The following is a 22,541-nucleotide window of genomic DNA, read 5'->3' as shown; positions in this document are numbered from 1 at the left end:
CATCCCCATCCCCTCCGTCTAGGACTGCTATTCAGTCTTGGGCCAAGGTATTAGGAAAACAGGAACAGCCAGGAGCCAAATTTGTGGAGCTGATGGCACAAGAGATGCCAGACTCCTTCCTAACAAAGCCAGCCTAAGCCAGTGTCCAAGACCTGCTGGAGATCTACTTGGCTATAACAAGTAAAAAGGCCTTATAAAACATTTTCCCCTGAGGTTCTCTTCTTAAAGCCATTAAGATACATAAAGAACAAATGACTAAGCAACCTTATTGTGGCATGAAAACGTGTGGTGGGCAGAGTGCCACAATAAAAAAATGCTATGAAATCATTTAATGAATATTCTGTTCCTGAGCAGCTGTGTGCTGTTACGAGGCAGCTTATGTTGCTAAGAATGTGGCGATGATAAAGGTGGAATAATAGGCTTTAAAATGGGTGTCTGTCAGTGCCCTTGCTGTGCATTTTATTTTAAAAACAGTTTCTGGATGTTATGTGCAACTTCACACCTTAACAGCATGAAGGTAACCGATCTCCTTCAACAGGGGCTGCTTCTAGCAAAGTTGAAGCATGCACGTGGGTTTACTGATTGAGACTTCATCCAACACACCCTTGCTCTCTCCACTGCACACTGGTGACAGCAACTGATGGAGCAACCCTTGACAGCTTTTTTCTCACACTGACTTGTCTTGCTCTGGACATGGACACCAGTGGCATGGCAGGATGCGTGCAGGAGAAAGCAATCAGAAACTGCAACTACAGAAACAAAGACATTCTGTGTGGATATTCCTGAAAGGTGCTATGTTACAGATTGGGGTGGGTGGGGGGTGGGAGGGGAGGGGGTGTGTGTGCGGGAAAGAAGAGATTAAAGCAATAGAAAGGAAGTGGAGACCAGCTATGTCTGTTCCAAGGACTGCAAAGCTGCGTAACTCCTGCCCTGCCACGTTGCTACGAGAATGTCACACCCCATGGCCATCATGCACTTTTCCTCTTCTGTTTTTACCAGTCAATTCCTAGACATTTATCTTCTCAGTTTTGTGGCCTATATTTCATAGTCTAGGGTATTGTAGAAGAAATTTCTCTGAAGAAATTTATGAACACCTGTCAGGTTTAGCTACTGAAACATTTCTCTTTGGGAGAGGAGCAGTGTACACCTTGCCAAAATGCCCAATTCCCTGGAAAATAGCATCATGAGGCATCAATATTCCAATAATGCTTTCTGAAACCTTTCTCCTATTTCTCTTCAGTCATGTCGATAATGTGTCACCTTCTGTAATTCATTTCTATTTTTTTTTTTTATTTCTCCTTCATCCTTATTCCCACTTCCTATATGCAATCACTGTAATGCACCTTTCAAGGCTGACCTTACATTTCCAGGAAAAAAAATTGCAGCTCAGTTGTCATTAATTTATTATATTCCTCCCAGCTTCTGCTGCTCATCATTATTGTAGCAAGTGCCTTCTCTGGGTCCTGGCATTTGTTCAGCACTGCTAATAGATAGCTAACTTGGCAACCAATTAACTCTTCCATTGCTTAAGATACCAATTTTGGCTTGTTTAAACAAAAGGCACAAAACACAGGCTTCAAAAACTCACTCTCAGTGCAGATGGTTCTTGAATTTTATTTTAATTGTAGCAAACAATATGGGAAACCAGCCTTTCTTGTTTACGGACGGTGCCCCATCTCAATGGGATCTCTATTAATCAGAGATTCTAGCCGCCCCACTGCTGTGTGAGTAATGCTGGCTTTTACCATCAGCAACTAACTTAAAGATGACAATTCCTTTTGGCTATAGGTTGCTTTGAGGTTTGTATTTTGAGTGATCTTTATTTTTATATAGATAACGTCACTGTTAATTTCCAATGATTTGTGTCAGTGTGGTGCTGTAATTTAAAGCCACAGAGACTGAAGGTGGTGAAGAATAAATGAGGTATTTTGTTAAATCATATAGTACCCCCCGCTCCAGGTATGTCTGACAGTCTGTTGGTATCTCAACAGCATTGACCAAATTCAGACTCGATAATGTGAAAGAAACCATGTTTTTTCTCTCATAATGTGATGCCTGTAGCCAATGGGGACCTTGACTCCATTCCTTTCCTCAAAAGTGTGGCTGCTGGCGATGCTTCTTCATACTGGCCTTTGGAACCCTGGAATATTTTTTTTTTCTTTTAAATGCAGGCTACCATGAGCTCTTCTGATCTTCCATGACCATAGGAAAGGACATCTCCCAGGTTAATGTGAAAGGGGCAAAAGAGTTTTAAAGTCAATAGCTAGAAGAGCTTTCTTTTTCTGAGAATTAAATTGGTAGTCTTACAGTCAACACAGCCAATGAAATACTAAACCAATGAAATACTGCATAGTTTTATTTTCTAAGTACCTACAGTATAAGTTAGACATTTTCAGTATTCTGAGCTGACTGCAACTGATACAATTTGTCAGTCTGGATTCTGGATCCTTTGAATGTGGGGCAATGGCATTTCTTTTATATATTGTTTAGCTTTTCATACTAAAAAATATGTGGCTGTGCTGTGTGCCTTCCGCATCATGCTTGTCTTGCTGTAGCTCTCTGAAACATTCATCTTGAGAATGTCAATGTGGTGTCAGTTCTGATTTTTGTTTTTTATTTTGCTTGCCAGAAATTTTCAGACATCATGGTATCTGCTAGAATCACCCATCACAGTTCTTGTTGTTGCACTTCAGGAAGACAAACAGCTAGTTATTTAATATTTTTGATAATGAAGTATCCAACGACAGACAAGTCAGGGATGAAGTGGTCAGGTGCCCCAAATGATCTTTTAGGGCTGAAATTACAGCAGTGGGGTTTGGCTTTTTTACTTCAGGAACTTTTGTTCACACACAGAGTACAAGATGTTATGAACATATGCCAAGATGCAGGATTTCACATTATACCCTATTTCTCTTCATTCCACAAAATGGAGGGGAATAAAGTACATTTAGAAAGAAAAATCACACCCGTGGCATGCGGTGGTGATGAGACAGTTGATCATGAGATGTCACTGACTTCTTTCCAAGGCAGTTTTGTAGTAAACCGGCTTATTTTTTTTCACCCATCCTGTTTTCCCCGATGACAAAGCTCCATCGCTTTGGTTTGGCGCCGGGCCTTTCCTCCCCAGCTCCCACCCGCAGCAGGCAACTCAAGCCCTCACCCACCCTTTCTTCCCATAAGACAACACCTGGAGGGGAAATAAATACCTTCGGCGCTGACCCTTAAGGTGAAGAGCCTTCGAAATGCCCATGTTTGCCGCGACGCAGCACCACCCTCTCGCCGCGCCGGGCGGTTTGGGGTGGATTGGCGCCCCCTCAGCGCCAGGGCGGGGGCGGGGCGGCCGCCGGGGGCGGGGCCAGCGCTCGGGGCATGCGGCGTCCGCCTCTGCGCAGCGGCCGCGGCCATGAGGCTGTGGGCGCGGAGCCGCCGCCCGGCGCCCGGCCCTTTGTTCCTCGGGGTCAGCGGCTGCCCGTCCTCTCCGCCCTCCTCTCTCCCCCGCCGCCCTTGATGGCAGGGGCGGTTTGAACCCGCCCGAAGGGAGGAGGAGCCGCCGTTCGCCGCCGCTGCCCAGAATGCGATGGGGAACTGCTGGGCGCAGTGGTGCTGCGGGCTCTTCTTCCGGAGGGAAGCCGGCCGGCTCCAGCGAGGCGGAGGGTAAGCAGGCAGCGCGGCTACCCCTTTCCCCTCCCCGGGGCGGGGAGGTGCTGAAGCCCGCCCGGCTCCGCCTTCCGTCTTCCCACTCCTCGGCGGGAGGTGAGGCGAGGCGGTCGGCCCCTGAGGCGGCCGGCCCTTGAGACGGCGGCTTCGACTGCGGGACGAGGGTTGCCTTGGGGTGGGCGGGGGACTGAGGAGGCCGGGGAGCCGTGGCGCTGCCCGGTGGGGTGGGTCGGGGGGGTGGGGAGGCCGGGGGGCTGTTGGGGTGCCCGGTGAGGTGGGTCGGGGGGTGAGGAGGCTGGTGGGGTGGATGAGGAGACTGGGGGGCCATTGCGGTGCCGGGTGAGGTGGGCAACTGGCACCTCAGGCAGGGCGTGGGTACACCGGTCTGCAGGCTGTCCCTTCGCCCCCTCCCCGTAGGGCGGGCAGGTTGAAGAGGGGAGAGAGAAAGAAAACGTGTGTATAGCGTCTGCCTTGACAGCTCGAGCTGATGAAATGCCGTTGAAAGGCTGCTCGGCGTTGTGTGTTTGGAGGGTTGATGGTAACACGCTTCCAGGGATGGCTTGGGTGAACCGGCTGCGGGGATGTTCATGCTCCTTTAGCCCTCTTCCAGGGTTGTTTTTCTGGAAGAAGTGGCTTAGAAGGGTTTTTCATGTCAGTTGCCCAAATCTGTGCAGGCTACCATGTTTGTGTGAAGGTGGAGAAACACCATATTTTCTGGAATATGATCAGTCAGAGGCAGAGACTGTTGGGATAAAGAGGGACTATTACAGAAGGTCAGGAGCAGAATGGTTCAAATAAACTTTCGTATATCTTGTAAATGTGTAATCTGCATTTTGTTCTGCAACAACCAGCCTATGGAAAAGTAGTGTACAAATGGGAATGATACACCACCTATACAAGAACTTGGTTTTCTTCCATATAATTACCAATATTTGATACTTACAGATCTTGCTTTGGACTGATGTATTAGGACTGAAATCATCCTAGATGGATACGCTGAGCATTTTACATGTTGCAAACTCATAGCCTTTTATTTCACATCAGCTCTAGCAGGCAAGTCTGCTTGTCCCAACCAAAGACCTTTTAGGAATATTTTTCAGAGAAATGGGGGAAAGTCCAGGACAGTGTGTGTGTATGACATCTGCTTGTATTCTTAAGACTCTCTAGCAGAGGGTATGAGAACATCTGAAATGCCTTGACAGCTGGCACTTAAATATCCATTTCTTGTGCTGTATCCTGAGAAAAATGGGTAATACTTGAAAGGTCTTTGCTTAGCATGTGTTTTTTGCTGAGTCTTCACTCATAGGATAATACCCATTTTTTTAGCAGTCGGTGGGGGAGTGAAAATTAGTCTCCAGTAACATGTACTTACCCTCTGAATTTCCTTTGGTTGTGGGGTCTCTTTGGTCTTCTATTCCACCCCCCACCCCCCGACTGCTTATAAGTCAGTTAAGAGCACTGGATAGGTGCCAGAATCCAAAAAGGCACAAGATAGTCTTGGCTATAACAGCAAATTCTAAACACATGGTTGTCTTTCTGTCTGGTCTAAAGTGACTATTACCTCTCTTTTTTTGTTTGGTTGGCTTTTTCCCCCTTGTATTCTTCTGTTCTTGTATGTTTGCAAAAAATTAGTTATCCTTTTGTATATTAAGTGGTGTTTGCCTGTCATCTGTTCTAGTACTTGGTTTTGGTGGATGTTGGATTTGGGAAGTATAGTTTGTTAGCTTCTTGCCACACCATCTCATAGTCTCCAACTTGTTTTTTTAGCAGACAGTTGCTGAAGTTAGGGGCTTATTTGCTAAAGGGAGAAATGAAGCAGCAAAACCTCCTTTAGTGTTGTATAAGTTTTTGACTTTCTGTAAAAACACAAACTTCCAGTGGTAATTTTTTATTTTTAATGAAGTGTCCTTATACTTCAGCTGAAATAGTTTTGCTCAAAGTACTACAAGCTGCAGGAATAACTAGAAAGTAGGTCATAGCTAATTTGTCGCTAAATTCAACCATAAGAATTCCTCTGGACTCCTAGAGGAGTGTTTAAAAGAAGAAAAAAAACCTGAATAAACCACAAACAAACAAAAAAAGAAAAAATGAATTTAATTTGTCTCTGGGTTATTTGCTTGGTTAGTTTGGGAGGGGTTATCATGTAGCAAAACTGAAACAATGCTTTTTGTCACTGGTGTCGGAAAAGTAATTTTAATTCATGCCCTGGTTTTAATAGATTAAAAGTTCATTTTTAGTGACTTCTTTCTCACACATAGTCTGTATAAGTTGATTGGGTTTTTATAAAGTTAAAGATGATGACATGACTTTGCATAAAAGGAGAATAAAGCATATATATGTATGGAGTGCTGAAAAGTTAGTCTTTGACAGCTTTAGATCTTTGAAGATGGATCTGGCAGTTTTTAGAAAGTCTTGTGGCCTATTAGCTGAACTGTTTTCTCTAGTACCTGTCAAACCTAAAAGTTTCTCAAGCCTGTTTTAGAAGATAATGAAACACTAGGGCTTAAAAGAGGATAATAACAGCTGTAAGCATTTTAATAGGTTACTATTTTATTTCAATTGAAGTTGTTGTGTATGGGGGTGAAGTTGATGAGTCTTCCATTTCTGTTGCTAATTACCTCAGTCTTCCATAGTTGCTCTGGTAATTAGGGGCTCAAACTTCGGCACTGAACTAGGTCTACTGTTACTGAGTCCCTGTCCAGCAGATGGGAGAAAGCGTAGATCTTCCTTGAAATATTGTTGCTATTGGGCTATTTCTAATTACATTTAGTAGGCTTGCACTGCATTGTCTTAGTTTTCTGTAAACTCACTCACTGTTCAATTCTTGCAACTAATCTGACTGCAGCTCGCGTGTTTGTAAAGTTGAGTGTGACTTAGTTAGCACGTGATGCTATAACTGAAATTATGCTTTTGTTAACAACATATAGCCCTGAAACAATTTCCTGTAACAGTTTTATTGAATTAGATTCTTAATAGTATTGGCTCCTGCACACCAAAATGTTACTATGAAATTACTTTTAAGTGTTTGTGCCACATGTCCCAGTTATACTTGCAATGTAGTGCATGAATTAAAGTGGCCTTTCATCCCTGGTTTCATAGCAATGAGTCAACTGGAAACCGTTCTGTAGTGGCAGCTGTGCACTGCAAGGTACGCTGCTGTACAGAAGGAAAGGTTGTGCAACAAGTTGCCATGGGAGACGTATCATAACTGACTTCCATAGAAAAATATTTCAGGCTTTGGCTGGTGTGTTGCTTTTAGCATAGTAGAAGTCTGTGTTCATTGCAAGTACAAAATGATCTTCTGTACAAGCATAGAGATGCCTGACGTGCTGGCTATACTCCTGATATCAGCCAGCACTTGCAACTGAAAACTCTGGTTTTTAAAATAGTTCAATGAAATGGATGTTGTACTGAAACACCAGTATACATTTGATTATTCTTTTGGGTGATAGCCAAACCTCTTCCACTGGGTAAAAAGGTATTCAGGTAACTTAATACTGTGGGTTTTTTTTTTTTTATAGAGGACAGTGTTAAGATGAACAATCTCACAGGAGAGACTGATATCCTGTATAAAATTACAGACCGGAAATACTGTTTTTGTAGTTGAAAAGTATTGTCGTGACCTCTTCGTAGATGTTTTTCTCTGAGGTTCAACCTTCTAGCAGTGCCTAGCTGTCAAGAACAAATGTATTGATGTTGTACAAGATACTATGCTAGTAAAGAGTTAAGTGCCGTGATGAGCAACGCTGTTTTCAGGAATTGCTTGAAATAATGTCTTTCAATAAAAATGTATTAAAGGTATTGCAGAACACTCTAAATGTCTGTAAAAGTCAAGTCCAGCATCCTGGTAAGTGATTTCTTCTCACTTCAGGGTGTTTGTTGTTTCTCCAGTTCTGTATAAGATGTTTACACAGTTTCGCCTCTTTCCGCTGTGGCAGCGATGCAGAGCACAGGTTAACAAGTAAATGTGTTTAATACATGAAGATTTTATGCTTATTTTATACATACTTAACATATTTCAAAAACTATTTAAAGTTGTCGGGCTTGTTTTCCTTCTGTTGTGAATTGAAGACTATTCTGTAGTGTAATTGTAGACTTACTTTTCCAGATCAAAGTATTTTAGAACATGTTCAACAGGAGAACACTTCACTATAGAGGTGAGTGCTTCCATTTCTAGTGATTTCAAAAAAGAAAAAGTGGAAAAGCTGAAATCCTGCAATGCCTTTAACAATTTTTGCAGTTTATCTGCACTGACATACTCTGGGTTATTTCAGACTAAATGAACGCTGCACTGGGTGGCAAGATAGTGGTTCTTACAGCACCTCGGAACATTAATATGTCACCTAGCTTTAATCTATTATTTGGGAAGAAGAGAAGTATCTGTTATGTTCTGATACTCAGCACTAGAGAATTCTGAAGTCTGCCTATTGCATCTTTCATCACTGCTGTGTTGGGAGTGATTTTTCTGTTGGTATAAGTACAGGACATCTAGTCATGAGTCTGACTTCACAAAAAGCTAGAATCTGATGAGGTTACTTTATAGTTAGTGATGTGTGTAGTCCACCTTGCTCACTACAGCAGTACATTCTTGTCCACCAAATACCCTTTTTGCCAAGGGTAGTGTAAGGTTAATTTGTGTAAGTTAAGATTCTCAGAATAACCTGGTTTACTTTTTTTGAGTGTTCCTTATGGTCTAAATGTCCTAGACTGTTCAGATTGCCCCTGTTACTGAGAATAACATTAATAACTGTAATCACTGCTTTGGCTTTCAAGAAAGGGGGCAGATGTATATGGTAGGGGTGATATATTTTTTTTTTACCTTTTTTTTTTAGTGCACAACTTCCAGTTGTGTGGTATCTCCACAGCGGAAATATATGGTAGGGGAAATAAGGTTCTGTCCTCCTCCCAGATTGTTATTCATATTCTGCTTACAGCAATTAGTCGATAAGAAGTCTTGCTGTAGGTACTGACCTCCATGTTTGATGTATTTGCTACATGGAAGGTGTGTATTCAGTGAAAATAGTACAGAGAATTTCCATTTCCTTTGGGTTTTTTGTGATAGTTGAACTTCTGCTGGATGAGTTTGTGCCGCTTAGAATGCTCCATGTATTCTTACCCAGTTTGCATTGCTTTTGGCTTCCTATCATTAAGCTTTACATTGCCTTTATTGACCTTTAGTTTCTTATGTGCAAAGCTGGGAGGGGGGGTGGTTGTTGCTTGCTTTTTTTAGAATTCTGTGTAGAAAGTAACTCCATGTTTTCTGTAAGTTAAATACATCTTCAAATACTCCTTAAGCATCATGATTGCTGTGTGAGGTAGAGGTTACATGCACTATAACCCTTATATCTTCTATAGTTTTAAATTAAGTGGGTGCTTTGGTGTATGTCAGAGCCATACCATTGCTTCCACTGCTTGTATTATAATGCTTCAGATATGCAGAACTATTAGCAATCTCAGAAGCTAGTAAGATTTCATTTTTATTAGGGCCGTCACGTAAGTTGTAGTGAAATACATTAAAGTTTTTTACTTTTGACTCTTCTGCTTTTAGGGCAATGTAATGTTTAAGAAAAACTTTGGTAAGAAGATAGATCCTACTATAAAAGTAATAATGTCTCTAAAAGTAGGGGCCTTCATTAATGGTATTACAGTCCCAGTGTTGTTGTTGCAGTAGTGCTTTTACAAGACAGATTAAATATGAAAATTGTATTTGCTGTATGTGTTTAGTGACTTGTTATATTGAATTATAAAGATTGTTTACTACTTTTTCTTTGCAGTTTGAGAACCTAGTGGAAAGTGATGAGGTAAGTACCTGGATTATAATGTGAAACCTGCTAGTACAACCCTTAAAAATGGTTGCAAGACCAGTATCTTCCTCCCACTATGTTACAGACTTAAATCACAGGGTTTTTTTTAATTTAAGTTTTGCTTGGTCTAAGAATGAGTATTTAACACTTTGGGAGAGATGAAGACCTAAGAGAAGAGAAAACTACTTGGGGAGAGTATGGGAAGTAATCATTTCAGGAAGACAGCACTATGGACATTAGGAAGGCAAAAAGGAAAGAAGAAAAAGATGGGTGGTGGAAAATGTGTCTGGGGGGGGGAAGACTTGAAGGAGAACTTGCTCCTGGTGTAACTCTTACATAGGATACAACAAATGCTCTCTGTTTGAAAACATTAATGGACCTGGGTTGCTTTGCTAAGGAAAGTTTTGGGAGTCCTCTGCCATTACAATTATGGGTAAACTGGCTGAATAGTACTTCAGAAAAATAGAAGTTGGCCTTAAAACTTTAGTCTTACAGATTTAATACAGGTTGATAAGGGGAGGACACCCCCCACATTTTCAGTACGCTGCCCTGTATTTAAAAAATGAGAACTAATAGTTTGATTCCTGAAATACACTGCTGGAATATTTATTTTTGGTTTGAAGTACTTATTTGTTTTACTGACTCAGCCACAGTTGACTGCGTAACAAGATTTTTTGAAATTCCAAGTTAAAACAAGTGATTTCCCCCTCCCTCCCTGCTCCCACCCCCAATTGTAAAACCAATATATGGGAGAAACTATTATTTCATATTGGTTTTTTCCCCCCATCTTAAGATTGACTTGATTGCTGAGATTCTCAAACACTGACTGTTTTTTTTGTTGTTTTTGTTTTTGGTTTTTTTTAAATTTAACAGGGGGATAGCCCAGGAAGCAGTCACAGGTAAGACTTCGAAATTCAGGACCTCTTCTTAGCTCTGTTCTCTCACTGTGACTTAAACTTTTCAGAGTTCCTGTCAAAACCCTCTCTGTCTTATTAGTCATCACGTACATGGGAAGAGTAGATGTCAAACTAACCTTCATGCTTAACCACATCAAAACAGTTTAGATGATAATGCACCATGCAAAAACTATATATGACACTTAAGACTCTTTGCAACATACTGTTTTTATTCTTGTTTCCAGAGTCTGTATTTAAAGTTACACAGGGTGTTAGTGCTACAACACCAGTGAATTTTTTGTGAACGTGTTAGCATTTATGTAAGCAGTAGAAACCTGGAGGCCTGCTCTATAGGAAACATACGAAGGCACCAAAGTGTACGTGTTGCTTGTCTAATTCTAGACATTTTGCATTATGTAAGTTTGACAGTTCCCAAAATGATGTTCCCTGTGAATGGTTCAAAAGAAGTGATATAGCAAACATTATAATAATGCTTTTGCAGTCTTGCTTGTTAGATACATATAAGTAGACATAAAGTAGATGACAGATGAAAGGGGAACAATTTACAATTAGGGGATTAAAAAGAAGTAAAAGAAAGTGAGATTTACACTGCAATGATATCAACTGTTCTATTGCAAGTAGTTCTGTTAGCAAATAATGTTTTGAAAATATACTTTATAGAAAGAGACAAAAAATCCTTTGTAAGAGTAAGGAGAGACAGTGTTGTCTTGAGTAAACTGGAACTTTGGAACTCTGTTCTTGGGAGGAGCTGGCCAAAAGCACCCCTTGTTGAATTTGCATTAAAGAGCCAGTCAAGAAAGACTGTATGGATATGTTTGTGCAACTTAAGGTTGTCATGCGTAAATAATAGATGGAGTGTTTTTGTGTTTCCCCCATGCTTTCAGACCTCTGACTGAGGAAGAAATTGCTGACTTGAAAGACAGACATTATGACTCCATTGCTGAAAAGCAGAGAGCTGTTGATTTGAAACTTCAGTCAGAGGTAAGCAGTCACGATTGGATAGCTTTTCTGTTAAAGTAGTTTAGATCTCAATTACGAACGCAAGGAGATTCCATTTGCTTGAACGAAACAGTTGGAGTTCATCGGTATTTTTTAGTCTGCAAGATACACAAAGAGATTGCTGCGCAACTTAAGTTTGTATCTGAGATTGCTTCTTTTTAAATAGCCTCATAGTAAAAAATTGAGTGAATAGGCTGGCTTTCCAACTTGAGATCTGATAAATTGGAATTTTTTGCCAAAGACAAAATGGGGAGTATACTTGATTCAGCTTTACTTGTGCGCAGTTTTTTCCAGAGCTTTTCTTAAGAAAAAAAGCCCATAATTTGTCATTTTTAGTGCGTGTCAGCAGTTAATGGAATACTATGTGGAATACAATGTAGAAATTGAGAATGATTTTCAATAAAGTACCAATGAAATATGCAACTGAAAAGATTTAAGTCTTTCACTGTGCAGTTCATAATAAAATGCAACATGCATTTAAAGGGATTCACTAGTAATGATGTTGATTCAATAGGGTAATGTTTAATTACCTACATTTATTGGGGTGTTTGGTGGGGGGGGAAGCTGTTAGATTCAGTTAATGAGGAAAAATGTTTTAGCTATAGTCTATTTTATTTTATTTTTATTTTCTAGTAGCTCTTCTTTTGTTTTATTGAACTTACGGCTTTATTCATAGGAAGATAGATAGGTTCTGCTTTTGTTAACCATTACTGTTTTGTTCATATACAGTTAGCCTTACAAGAGGAGAAGTTAAGAATAGAAGAGGAGGCTTTATATGCTGCACAACGTGAAGCAGCCAGGGCAGCAAAGCAGAAAAAGCTCTTGGAGGTGAGGGGAAAAAGACCCCAATATATATCAGAGCTTCTGTTCTGTTTCTATGTATGCAGACTTTCCTAATATCCTTTACATCTCAGGAAACGTAATGAGGAAATTGCTTTGGCTTGTAAATTCTAGCAGAGAAAGAAATACACAATTTTAAACTACAGCTGACTGGAGCAGCTGAAAATCGTCAGAATTGTTTGAAACTGCTTATGTCACCAAGTATAGATTTTGAATGAGATGTATAATTTTTATCTATAATTAGCTTGACAGACTTCTTACATTATATAGTAGTTACCGATCTTTAATAGAAAGTGATCTGTGATGGGTTTCTAGTACCCACCCCCCCGAAATTAAGCACACTTTATGGCATTATGTAGATTTGTACAATGTACTTAATATATTTGTGCACTTAATTGTTCCTTATGTCTGTGGTTTGTGTTAACATGAAGATATGTATTTCCAAGTCATCTGAATTTGTTGACCCGGCTTTGAGCAGGAGGTTGGACTAGATGACCTTTTGAGGTCCCTTCCAACCTGAGTTGTTCTATCACTTTGTGATTTGTATGTGTAGTAGCCAAAGTCTAGTAATGACTTAACAGCAGTCTTTTTTTAATAACTCTGTGCCTACTTTCAGATATCTGGTGTCCATTCTTTTGGAGCTTGGTCGAGCAAAACAAAAGCCACATTATGTTTTCCTGCTTTTTTGAAAACTGATGCTGTTCTGTATCCCGATAACGTTTGTTACTCATGGTTTGCATCTTGCAGTTTGAAGAGTTACATATCCGTGCATTTAATATTTTTGCCATCTTAATAAGCTATTAAAGCATGTGTTTTCACAACATCGACAAATTTCAGGTTGCCAAAGTGTGTATGTTAAAAAGAACATTTTCACTTTGTGCTATCTGTTCATCTGTAATGTGTGTGGCTGCAGTTGTAACGTGTTCAAGGAAATAGTCCACTAGGCATGTGATGTGTGTTGTTTGATTAGAAACAAATTTTCAGAAGTTAGGTTTTAGACAAATTGAAAAAGTCTGAAATCTACAATAAGTATAGGGGAGATGTTTAACCCTAATGTATTGTCTATGTTCAGAAGAGTGAATTGAAAATTGTTATTTCCAGCCTGATAGTAATGAGTGAGTGTTCATCTAACACTTGTTGTGAAGTATAGGTCTCATTTCACATTCTTCTTTCTATTCTCTTGTCGTTTGTTATGGGAGGGTTAATACTTTCTGATGGTTTTTGCCTGTAGCTTTTTTTTTAACACTTCTGGTCTATATGGAGTCAGCAGAAGTATTGTTTCATGGCGTTAACTGTTTTTTTTAGAAGTTCTGTGCAAGAAATGCTATTTTTCTTGTCCTTCAGTATTTTTAATCTGCACCTCTTTTAGTCAGGACCTAAGATAGAATGCGTTATAGAGATTTTAATTTCCTCCTCCCTTAAAATTAGTACCACTTACCTTCTTTACAAACAACTCCCCCCAAACCCCACAAAGATTATAAGGATTTCTAAGGGTGTGCTTTTTTTATAGATACAGATCAAGCATTTAGCCTTTCTAAATAAACTAAAGCCTTTTTTGAATACACAGCTCACCTCTTTGCTGTTTGTGGGCAGAAGTCTTCTAAACGAGAAAAAATGGCTTTTCCATGGGAAGTATGGCATCCCTTTAAAACTAATTTGGCTTGCTAATGTTGCCCTACTAAATGTCAGGGTTTGTAAGAGAAGAGAATTTTAAAATGTGTATCCTGGAACCTACAGTGTTAAAAATTTGTATGTGACCTGGCAAAATAGGTAGATAATTGAAATTGGTTATTATGTGGGTATATGAATCTTAAAAGAAAATTGTTGCATGTGTCAGTAATTGAATTTTACAGACTTGTTAACTATATTGGTACCAAATTTCTGTCTCTTTCTCCCTGCATACTTAAGTCTTCTTGCCTACAACCACTGTTACGTGGTATTTCTTTTACTTCTACGCTTCCCATTTCCTTATTGATTGCAATCTGCTTATTCTGATACTTATATAAATATCAGAGATGGAAAATGTGCCAAGAAACGGAGCCATCATCATCTTGGGATTAAAAAATACTAGCTTATCTGATGCATTTTTCTCACCAGCAAAGAGAGATTCTTAGATGAAGTTAAAGTTGACAGTAAAAAACTCTGGCTTATTTCCCCCTGCTTTTCTTTTGCAGGGACAGATCTGTTAAGACTGAGAATAGACTTTTCAGAAAATACAGTAGCTAGATACTAAAATGAACTGGTTCATTTTTATCTTAGTCTTTGTCATAATCAGGACAACACTCTTTCTAATGTCTCAGTTAAGGGAATGCTGGTGTACTGAGTGTATTGCTCTGAGTGATTGCATTCAGCTTTTTCAACAGTTTGCTTCTTTCCATAGCAACGTAGACAGCAAAGGATAACACAGAGAGCGCATGCTGCTAATAATGGAGAACATCAGAGGTAAGACACAATTTTATTAGTGATTATCGAAGACTGACTGTTTTTACTCCTATTCCTCATTCCCCCACACACCCCCCCAAAAAAATTCCACGTTCTCCAAATGTAACATTGGCAGTATTTCTAAATTAGAGCTGTTATCATTTGTTGCAGTTTTTTCCACACCAAATAGTTACTGAATGCGAGCTGGTTACTGTTAATCTGCGAAATGAGAGGCTAGATTGCATTCATTCTGGTTTTCACTGTGGTTATTAGACTGATGCATACAAAACTGAACATACTGTCAGCTACTAAAGTATATACACATACACAATCTAGTGGTTTTGTATTAAAAAGATTTCTATATATAAAATCTCAACTAATATAAAAATATTTTTATTATTCGGAACCCTGTTTGAAATGCCCAGTAAAATACACACTAATCAAATGTGGAATTGAATGTTTATATAGTCTGCCTGTTTATTAATATTATTAATTTAATTCTCTTCAATCCCATGTTCTGTGTTCAGTGTTTGGGGGGAAGAAACACCTCACACACACACACAAAAAAAAATCCTATGGAATGGTATTTGAGTTTAGAGAAGGGTCTAAAATCAAACACCTATTTTTGAATGGAGGAGAAGTGGAATAGGAAGAATTTTCAGTTAGGGAAGTACAGATAGAAAAGGAGCGGTGAAAACTGAGGTTTTATGGTATGAGTAGGAACTAGCCATATTTTAGAAATGAAGGACTGCAGTAGCAGGATTTGAATTCTTAGTTAAAAAAGGAATTGAAATGAAGGAGGCATTTTATAAAGTGAAAAAGTATGAAGGGAAGAGTTGTTTTGTTACAGAAGTTCATTAATCTCTTAACTGAAAATATTACTAAAAATTGAGCAGCTCAGACTGGGAGAGGAGGTGAGTAGGAATGCAAAGGCATTTTGTAGATAATTTCATAAAAGCTTTAAGTTTACGATTTATGTGCTTTGTAGCATAAAACTGGGGGGCATGTGGATTAATGTATCTTTTATGGCATCCCTAGGGGTTTATAACGCTAAAAAAACATGCATTGTTCTTACAGCTCTGTGGCAGAGGAAGATTTTGATTCTTTCTTAAGAAATACAAAATTCCATTATGAAGCTTTCCGAAGTAGTAGTAAGTCTTCCTTTTCTTATGCATGTCTTTAAAGGTTAAGTGAGTCTGAGGAGCACAGGGTGCTTTTTTTCTAGGTGAACATTATTTATTTATTTATTTATATATATATACATACTTACATATATAGAATGCTTATATGTATATTTGTATTAAAAAATCTCATAGAAACTTCTTTTTCTCTCTAATACCTGATGCTTCAACTGTTTGAATGGCTGTAGCACAAGTTGCATATGCTGTGTTTTTCCAGTTGTCAAAAGCAAGTTCTGTAAGCAAATAAGTCCTGTGCATGGATTTTATTTTACTTACGTTTTCCAGCCATCTTTGTGCAGGCAATGTCAATGCTGTGAACTTTTCTTGTAAAACCACACTGTGTATCAAAGATGTGAATGCATGTATATAGTTTTTTGAAATACTCTCAGCAAAATAATTAGTCATACTAATGTTTAATTTTTTTCTAATGAAGTGCAAGAGAGGATACTAACAGTTTAGAGAAAAACAATTTTAAACATATATCCCTAGGGAATTTGTGACAGTATGTGATAGTCACTGAGAAGCTGGAGGGCTGATGGTAATTCTTGGGAAACACTGCCTGTAACTTGGTGGTTTTTGAGGGGGAGGTTTGGTGTTTGGTTTGTGTTTGTTGTTTTTTCTTTTAAGTCTTCACATAAGTCCAGCTCACAGCTTATTAAATTGCCCTATAGTTTTCATTAGGCAGTATTGCTAAATGTCCTCTTGTAATATCTTAGTGATGTTGACTATTAAAAAGCTACTGTATGCTCTTTGAAGTGATGGATGGGGTGCTTTTCCAAATGTTCCTGAGGCTTGAAGGCCACAAAGCACAAAAAAACTTTTGAAAGTTTAGTTTTTCATATTGAACCTTAAATTCAAGTATGTTTAAAAATTAAAAAAAAAAAAATTTTATATGTAGGACTTTCATCTGATGCTACAGTGCTGACGCCCAACACAGAAAGCAGTTGTGACTTAATGACCAAAACAAAATCTTTGAGTGGAAATGATGACAGCACTTCATTAGATTTAGAGTGGGAAGATGAAGAAGGTATTTATGTTACCATTCAGTTTCATTCTTAATTTACAAGTTTAAAAGGCTGACTGTTTTAATTATGTCAATTTGTAGTTTGCAAAAGGGAAGGTGTATTAAAACTTAATTCTGATGCAATTTCTGTTAAATATGTAATGCTTAAATTGTAAATTACTTTTACCTAGAAAATTGCATATTTTGATAAATGTGGTTATCTAATAATTGAATTAATTTCCTTGGATCCTTCAGTAAACTGTCTTTTCCTGCATTTTGAGGAACTGACTTGTAAACTCACAACTAATCGTAAAGAAATGCTGCCCTCTTGTGAGCCAGTAGCAGAAGGAACAGCTTGTTCTTTGTTTTAAATGTGGAAGCTGGTCAGGAGTAAAGTATTTTGGGAAGTATTGTTTCTTTAAACCCTAATTACTTTTATTGTAACTTCTACGGGAAACTTAGGTCTGTTCCAGATGAGTATCCCAGCTATTCTGGTTGCTGCTGCTGTTTGTTGTAGATCTTTTCTGTTCTCTTTAGTAAATCAGCAAAAGCTCTTGTCTTAGTTTCAAAAGAAATGAAAAAATCTGAGACCTTAACTCTTGAAAAGCTCATAAAAATAACCCAGAATTTCTTTTAGCCAATACATAGCAAATATTTTTTTTTTCTTTAGTAGGCTGGCTTTTGACAATCTGTGTGCACTTTAAAAGTTCAGCACTGTCAAGAGCACTAAAATGTTTAATTCAGAAACTTGTTGTGAAATACTTAACTTTGACAGGTTTACCCAGAAATACCCAGCATCTTTTTTTAGCTAGGGTGTGCAAGAGCTATTAGTGTTCTAGAGGAACTGAAGCTAGGGCAGGGTCACGTATGTTGAAGTACACTGGATTTTATGTTTAGAGCAATTAGCACCAGTGCAGAAACAGCGTTCTGGGAACTCTATTCTACGCCATGCTTAAGAAATGCAACAATTGCATTCTTTGCTTTTTTTTTTTACAGATTGAATTGTTCTTCCACTCTTGGGTGTTAGCTTAAGTTACTTTCTAAGTAACTATTGAAAACCAGATGAGAGCAAGGTTCAGTCTTTACCAGGCATACCTGCATGCAAAAGTATCTTGTTTGTTTGACAGGTTGAGGGTCTTGTTACATATGGTCTTGTATTATCCTCACTGTTGGGAAATTTAATTCTGTATATAGAATTAACAATCTGATGTTTGGTCTTCATTGTTCTCTTATCACTGTCACACTGTAAGTATTTATCTAGTTTAGAGGTAACTGAATAGTAAGTGCTGAGAAGTGCCAAAAACTGCCTAAAACCAGAACAACATTACTGCATTGCTCCATTTCGGATTCCTACTAGCCTGTGCTCTACAGAGTAATTATTTTTGAGAGCTAGTCGTTGTGATGGTAGCGCATCTCTTCTGCTCAAGATTTGAGGTTACTAGGAAGAAGAGATGGTGTGATAACCCATGGAGGATTGCGTATGCTTGAGAAAGTGACTTGTTTTCATGGCTGCAAAGGAAGGAATGTGGTTACTTGAAAGAAGCACTAGTCAATATTGCAAGGACTTTGAGTAGTTTTTAGCATGTTCTTGGTAGATTTTAAGTTTATTACAGCCATCTCCCTGAAGGGGTTGACTGCTTGCTGGGGATAAGAAGTTTAGTTACTGTGTGTGCTGTCAAAATCTACTGTGGAGACTGGACAGATCCAAAAAAGTAAGTGTGTGTGTGTGTGTTTGGTGAACTGGGATATTAATTTATGGTCTAGTCACACATTTTTATTGTTAGTAGACAAAGTTGTATGGGGGCTGAACACAGAGTAGAGAAGGACCAGTGTTTTGAAAGGATATTAGCCTTTAAAAAAACAACTTATCAGAATAGTAACAAAAGATGACATTGCTTGACTGAAAAGTTGCTGGATTAGGAGGTTCTGAACAGGGAATAATGCCTAGATCTTGAATTAGGCATGATTATGTACTACTAATAGTAGTATATAATGGCTGTGTAATGGTAGTACTGAAATGGGGTTGTGGACTGGAGCAGTCTGAGCACAGCAGATGCCTAGTTTGTGCCCTGCAATGCTATAGTCTTATAAAGAGCATTATACAGAAAGACAAAGGTTGTGAAGAGAAACTGGAAACAGTAACTTTCCTGGATTAAACAGATTTTTTTTTTTATACAGTGATTCTATTTTCATTCTTTGGTGTCACGTTCAAGTAATAGACAAGGGCCTTGTAGCACTAATATTGTATTGGTGTTTTCAGCAGTGTATCTTGAGATGGGCAGCAGCTTCAAGTGAGCCGTTGGTACCAAAGGAATAATTCTGTTGAAAATAGTGATGTTTTGAAAGGTCCATGAACCATTAACATACAATCTATCAACTGAGTCTGAGGAAGGGAACAATTTACCTTTTAAGTATTTTTTTCCTGTGAAGCCTCCCCCTTACAAGAGTTGTGTGTTTCATTTGTAATGTGTAACTTTTTAATTATAATTAACTAGTTAGCTAGTTCTCCAAGTTTAGAAGGGGAGTTTATTTAAGAATGTACAAGGAGTCCAGTGAATAAGAAGAGTATTGTAAATCCTCTCCTTTAGCCTTTCCAGTGGCGTGGGAGGGTTTTGATACACCATGAGAAAGTCTGATTACTGACAAAATAAATGGCATCTCTGCTGTTGTGCAGTTTTCTGACCCGTATTTTGCCTTATTTTGTGTGAAATGAATGACGCCTTTTTGAAATAAACTAAAGACCTTTCCTAAACAAATGCACCCAATATCTAGCTAAATTTTAGCTGCTGTTTAAAATGTTTCACGTGCTTGTCAGTAAGTTACAGGAATGTTGCAGGATTGTCCAGACATTTAGCTTTTCTGGAAGTAGCACAGTACCAAAAATCTTCCGCTATTTACGTGCCCATAATGTAGGGCAGCAGGCTGCATATATAGGAGAAATAAACACTGCTAGTAAGTTGTTTCACTAGGTTGTCTTCATTAGAACTCTGTAAAACATCATCACTGTCTGTTGTGTTCATCTGGGCCAAAACTGACTGCAAAGTATGTATTTCATGTGAACAGCAGCACCAGAGAAAGTACGGTGATGCTCAGGAGTGGAATTATGAGAGTCTTGATCTCTAAAGGATTCTTGCTGTTTCTTCTGATGTTCTAACACAAACGTGAAGGTACTTCCCTCAAAATTACGTCTGTCCTTAAAAACATGTCTTAAATCACAGGCATAAACAGATTGATTCCAATGAGAGAACGCTCCAAAACAGAAGAAGATATACTGCGGGCGGCACTGAAATGTAATAGCAAGAAGACGGGAAGTAATCCAGCTTCAGCCTCTGACGATTCTAATGGATTGGAGTGGGAGAATGACTTTGTTAGTGCTGAAATGGATGACAATGGCAATTCAGAATATGCCGGATTTGTAAATCCTGTGCTAGATTTGTCTGCATCAGATGTAAGGATATCAGATTCTGATCATCAAGACAGATAGTGAAACTGTGTGGCCCTTGTTTATGACCAAATGTTGGAAAGTGAAATAGAATGTACAAAGCCAATTTGCTCTTTTATAATGTTGGTTCCCTTTTTCTTATTAATTGATCAGCAAGGAATGGGAATGACTTGCTCTCTGAATTAATTCAGAATTAAGTGCAATTTTATTGTCTACCTTCTAAACTTTTATGAAAACTGGGGTGATTTTATTGTGTATATTTCTGGGTATCTGGATTTAATATAAAGTTATCTGCACTAATTTAAGCTTCATAGCTTGACATGTCTATATTTTAATGAGCTTTTTTTTTTTCCTGGATGATGTTTCTACTGGTTTTGTTTTTAAAATTCATCACTGGCCTAACGTTTATCTCAGAAAGTCTTATACAATTTATCTAATACTTGAATATAGGAAAATAATTTTAAAAAAACTTCATTTCTGATATGTGCTTTTTGACTCATTCTGTGGCTATTTAGAGGGTGTACTTAGCCAGCTGCAAAACAAATTTCATACATGGTAAATTGCACGTTTTCCCTGTCTAGTTTACAGTCTTCCTAGTTTTGTGTTGTCCTTTTTGTTTTTATTGCTTTATGCTAAGCACAGTTAACCTCAACAAACAGTACAAATCATCAGGTTAGGTAAGATGTCTTGTTTAACATGCCAGACTTAGTAAGTGTGTGCTATATAGAAAACCAACTATAAAGATTTTTTTATGTGTCAAACTCTAATTTTTAACCAGTATCTAGTGGAGAACTGGGAGGACCAAAGTCTTGATTTCTCTGCCCCCCCCCCCCCCAGACAGACCAACATCTGTTACTACACGGTCCTTAAAATTCTTTAGTTGTGGAAAACTTAAGATTCAACTTAACTGGAACAATTACTGAAAAGAACATTCTCTGAGCAAGCTGGGGAGGGATGATTGCTCTGCTGTTGGGGTGGGAAGAACAAGTACCTAAAGACTGAATTTCTATATCTGCATTTTTAAAAGGAAAAAAAAAAAAGTTCAGGTTACAAAACAGTGTGTTTTAGTGCTCTAGCTTTCCTGTGCCTCTAAACTGGATGGGTAATACTGCTAATACAAACTGAAATTCAAGGAGGTGTTCAGTTACTACAGATCTGGTGTAATGTATTGTGTGGTCTCCCCCGATACTTAATGTAAGTTATACTTCAAAAAGAAAAAAAAGGGAAAAAAGCTCATTGAAGAGAATGTGCAAAACACTTGTAGATCTCAAGCTTTCCCCAAAGTTTCAGTAAAGCCATGCTACTCTACTGTTATTTTGTGTAGCCGTCTTGTTTTTCCTTGAACAAAGGGGCAAGGGCTCTAACTTCATTGTGGAGTAGAAGCAACATGCTGTGTTAAGCAGTAAATATGCATCATTGGAAGACCAGGTCTTCCAATTTGTCAGTGAAAGCTGTGTCGCTGTTTTAGATCATCTGAGCCTATGTATAATATTAGGGTCACTAGAGTGTGGTCCTTTTCATGATAACTTGAACAAAAATACTGCACACTTGGATTAAGTATGTACAAATATTAACACTACTGAACAGCTAAATCTTGTTGATAACATTCCATTTCTTAATTTAAACCATAGCTATGTCATTGAAAATATTTTAATGTAATTATCTACATTTGCAATGCCTGTAATCTTTAAAAATTTGTACACATCAAATGTATATTTTTGGTTTGGCATAAGCTACTACTGTGTAACTTCTCCTGAACATTTATTTGTATAATATATTCCTATGGAAACAAAGGCAACTTTCTCAACATGTAAATAACAAGTTTTTTACCTGCTGAAACCATAACTTTACCCTGCAGTAGTCACTACTTTTCCTGACGAGTGAACATGACGTTTATTTGTCCTGACCATGCTTGGAGGAAGTAAACTAGCTGATATTCCTGCTTGTAGAATGGACAAGCACTTGGGAAAAAGGAAGCTAGCTCCAGCTGAAGGCTTTTACCGTGATGAGCATGTTCTGTAGCCATGGTTAATAGCATTCCGCTTTTCAAGAGTTCAGTGCACCACCACACTGAGCGACTTGAGAAATTTTGGTCAATATTTGTGGAAATCTAAGAAACTGAAAGATTATACACATGTGAAAGAATTCAACAGTACTGGAAAATACGTATCTGTATAAATTTAGAAGTCATTAAAATTTTCAGTCAGTCTTAAGTTTTTGGCAGTTTAATCTGTTGCTGGTTTTGTGGCTGCTGTGCCATACATAGTGAAAGCAGCG

The 22,541-nt window shown here is 38.5% G+C and overlaps 1 protein-coding gene across 2 annotated transcripts; it reads left to right on the top strand.

Moving 5' to 3' along the window:
* Window positions 1–832: 832 nt before the first annotated feature.
* AP1AR (adaptor related protein complex 1 associated regulatory protein) lies at window positions 833–22,477 on the top strand. 2 transcript variants are annotated; one of them, XM_055794995.1, is made up of 10 exons: window positions 3,186–3,654; window positions 7,766–7,814; window positions 9,432–9,458; window positions 10,335–10,360; window positions 11,263–11,359; window positions 12,107–12,205; window positions 14,598–14,659; window positions 15,716–15,789; window positions 16,718–16,846; window positions 20,041–22,477. In XM_055794995.1, the coding sequence occupies exons 1-10, from the start codon at window positions 3,578–3,580 to the stop codon at window positions 20,304–20,306; spliced, it is 906 nt and encodes a 301-aa protein (XP_055650970.1). In that variant the 5' UTR covers window positions 3,186–3,577; the 3' UTR covers window positions 20,307–22,477. The 2 variants fall into 2 exon arrangements, with proteins under 2 accessions (XP_055650971.1, XP_055650970.1); XM_055794996.1 differs by lacking the exon at window positions 12,107–12,205 and having other exon boundaries at window positions 833–3,654.
* Window positions 22,478–22,541: the final 64 nt, after the last annotated feature.

This window comes from Falco peregrinus, chromosome 2 (assembly GCF_023634155.1).
Source record: "Falco peregrinus isolate bFalPer1 chromosome 2, bFalPer1.pri, whole genome shotgun sequence".
In the NCBI taxonomy this organism is placed as follows: domain Eukaryota; kingdom Metazoa; phylum Chordata; class Aves; order Falconiformes; family Falconidae; genus Falco; species Falco peregrinus.
This window is presented reverse-complemented; position numbering and strand designations above follow the sequence as displayed.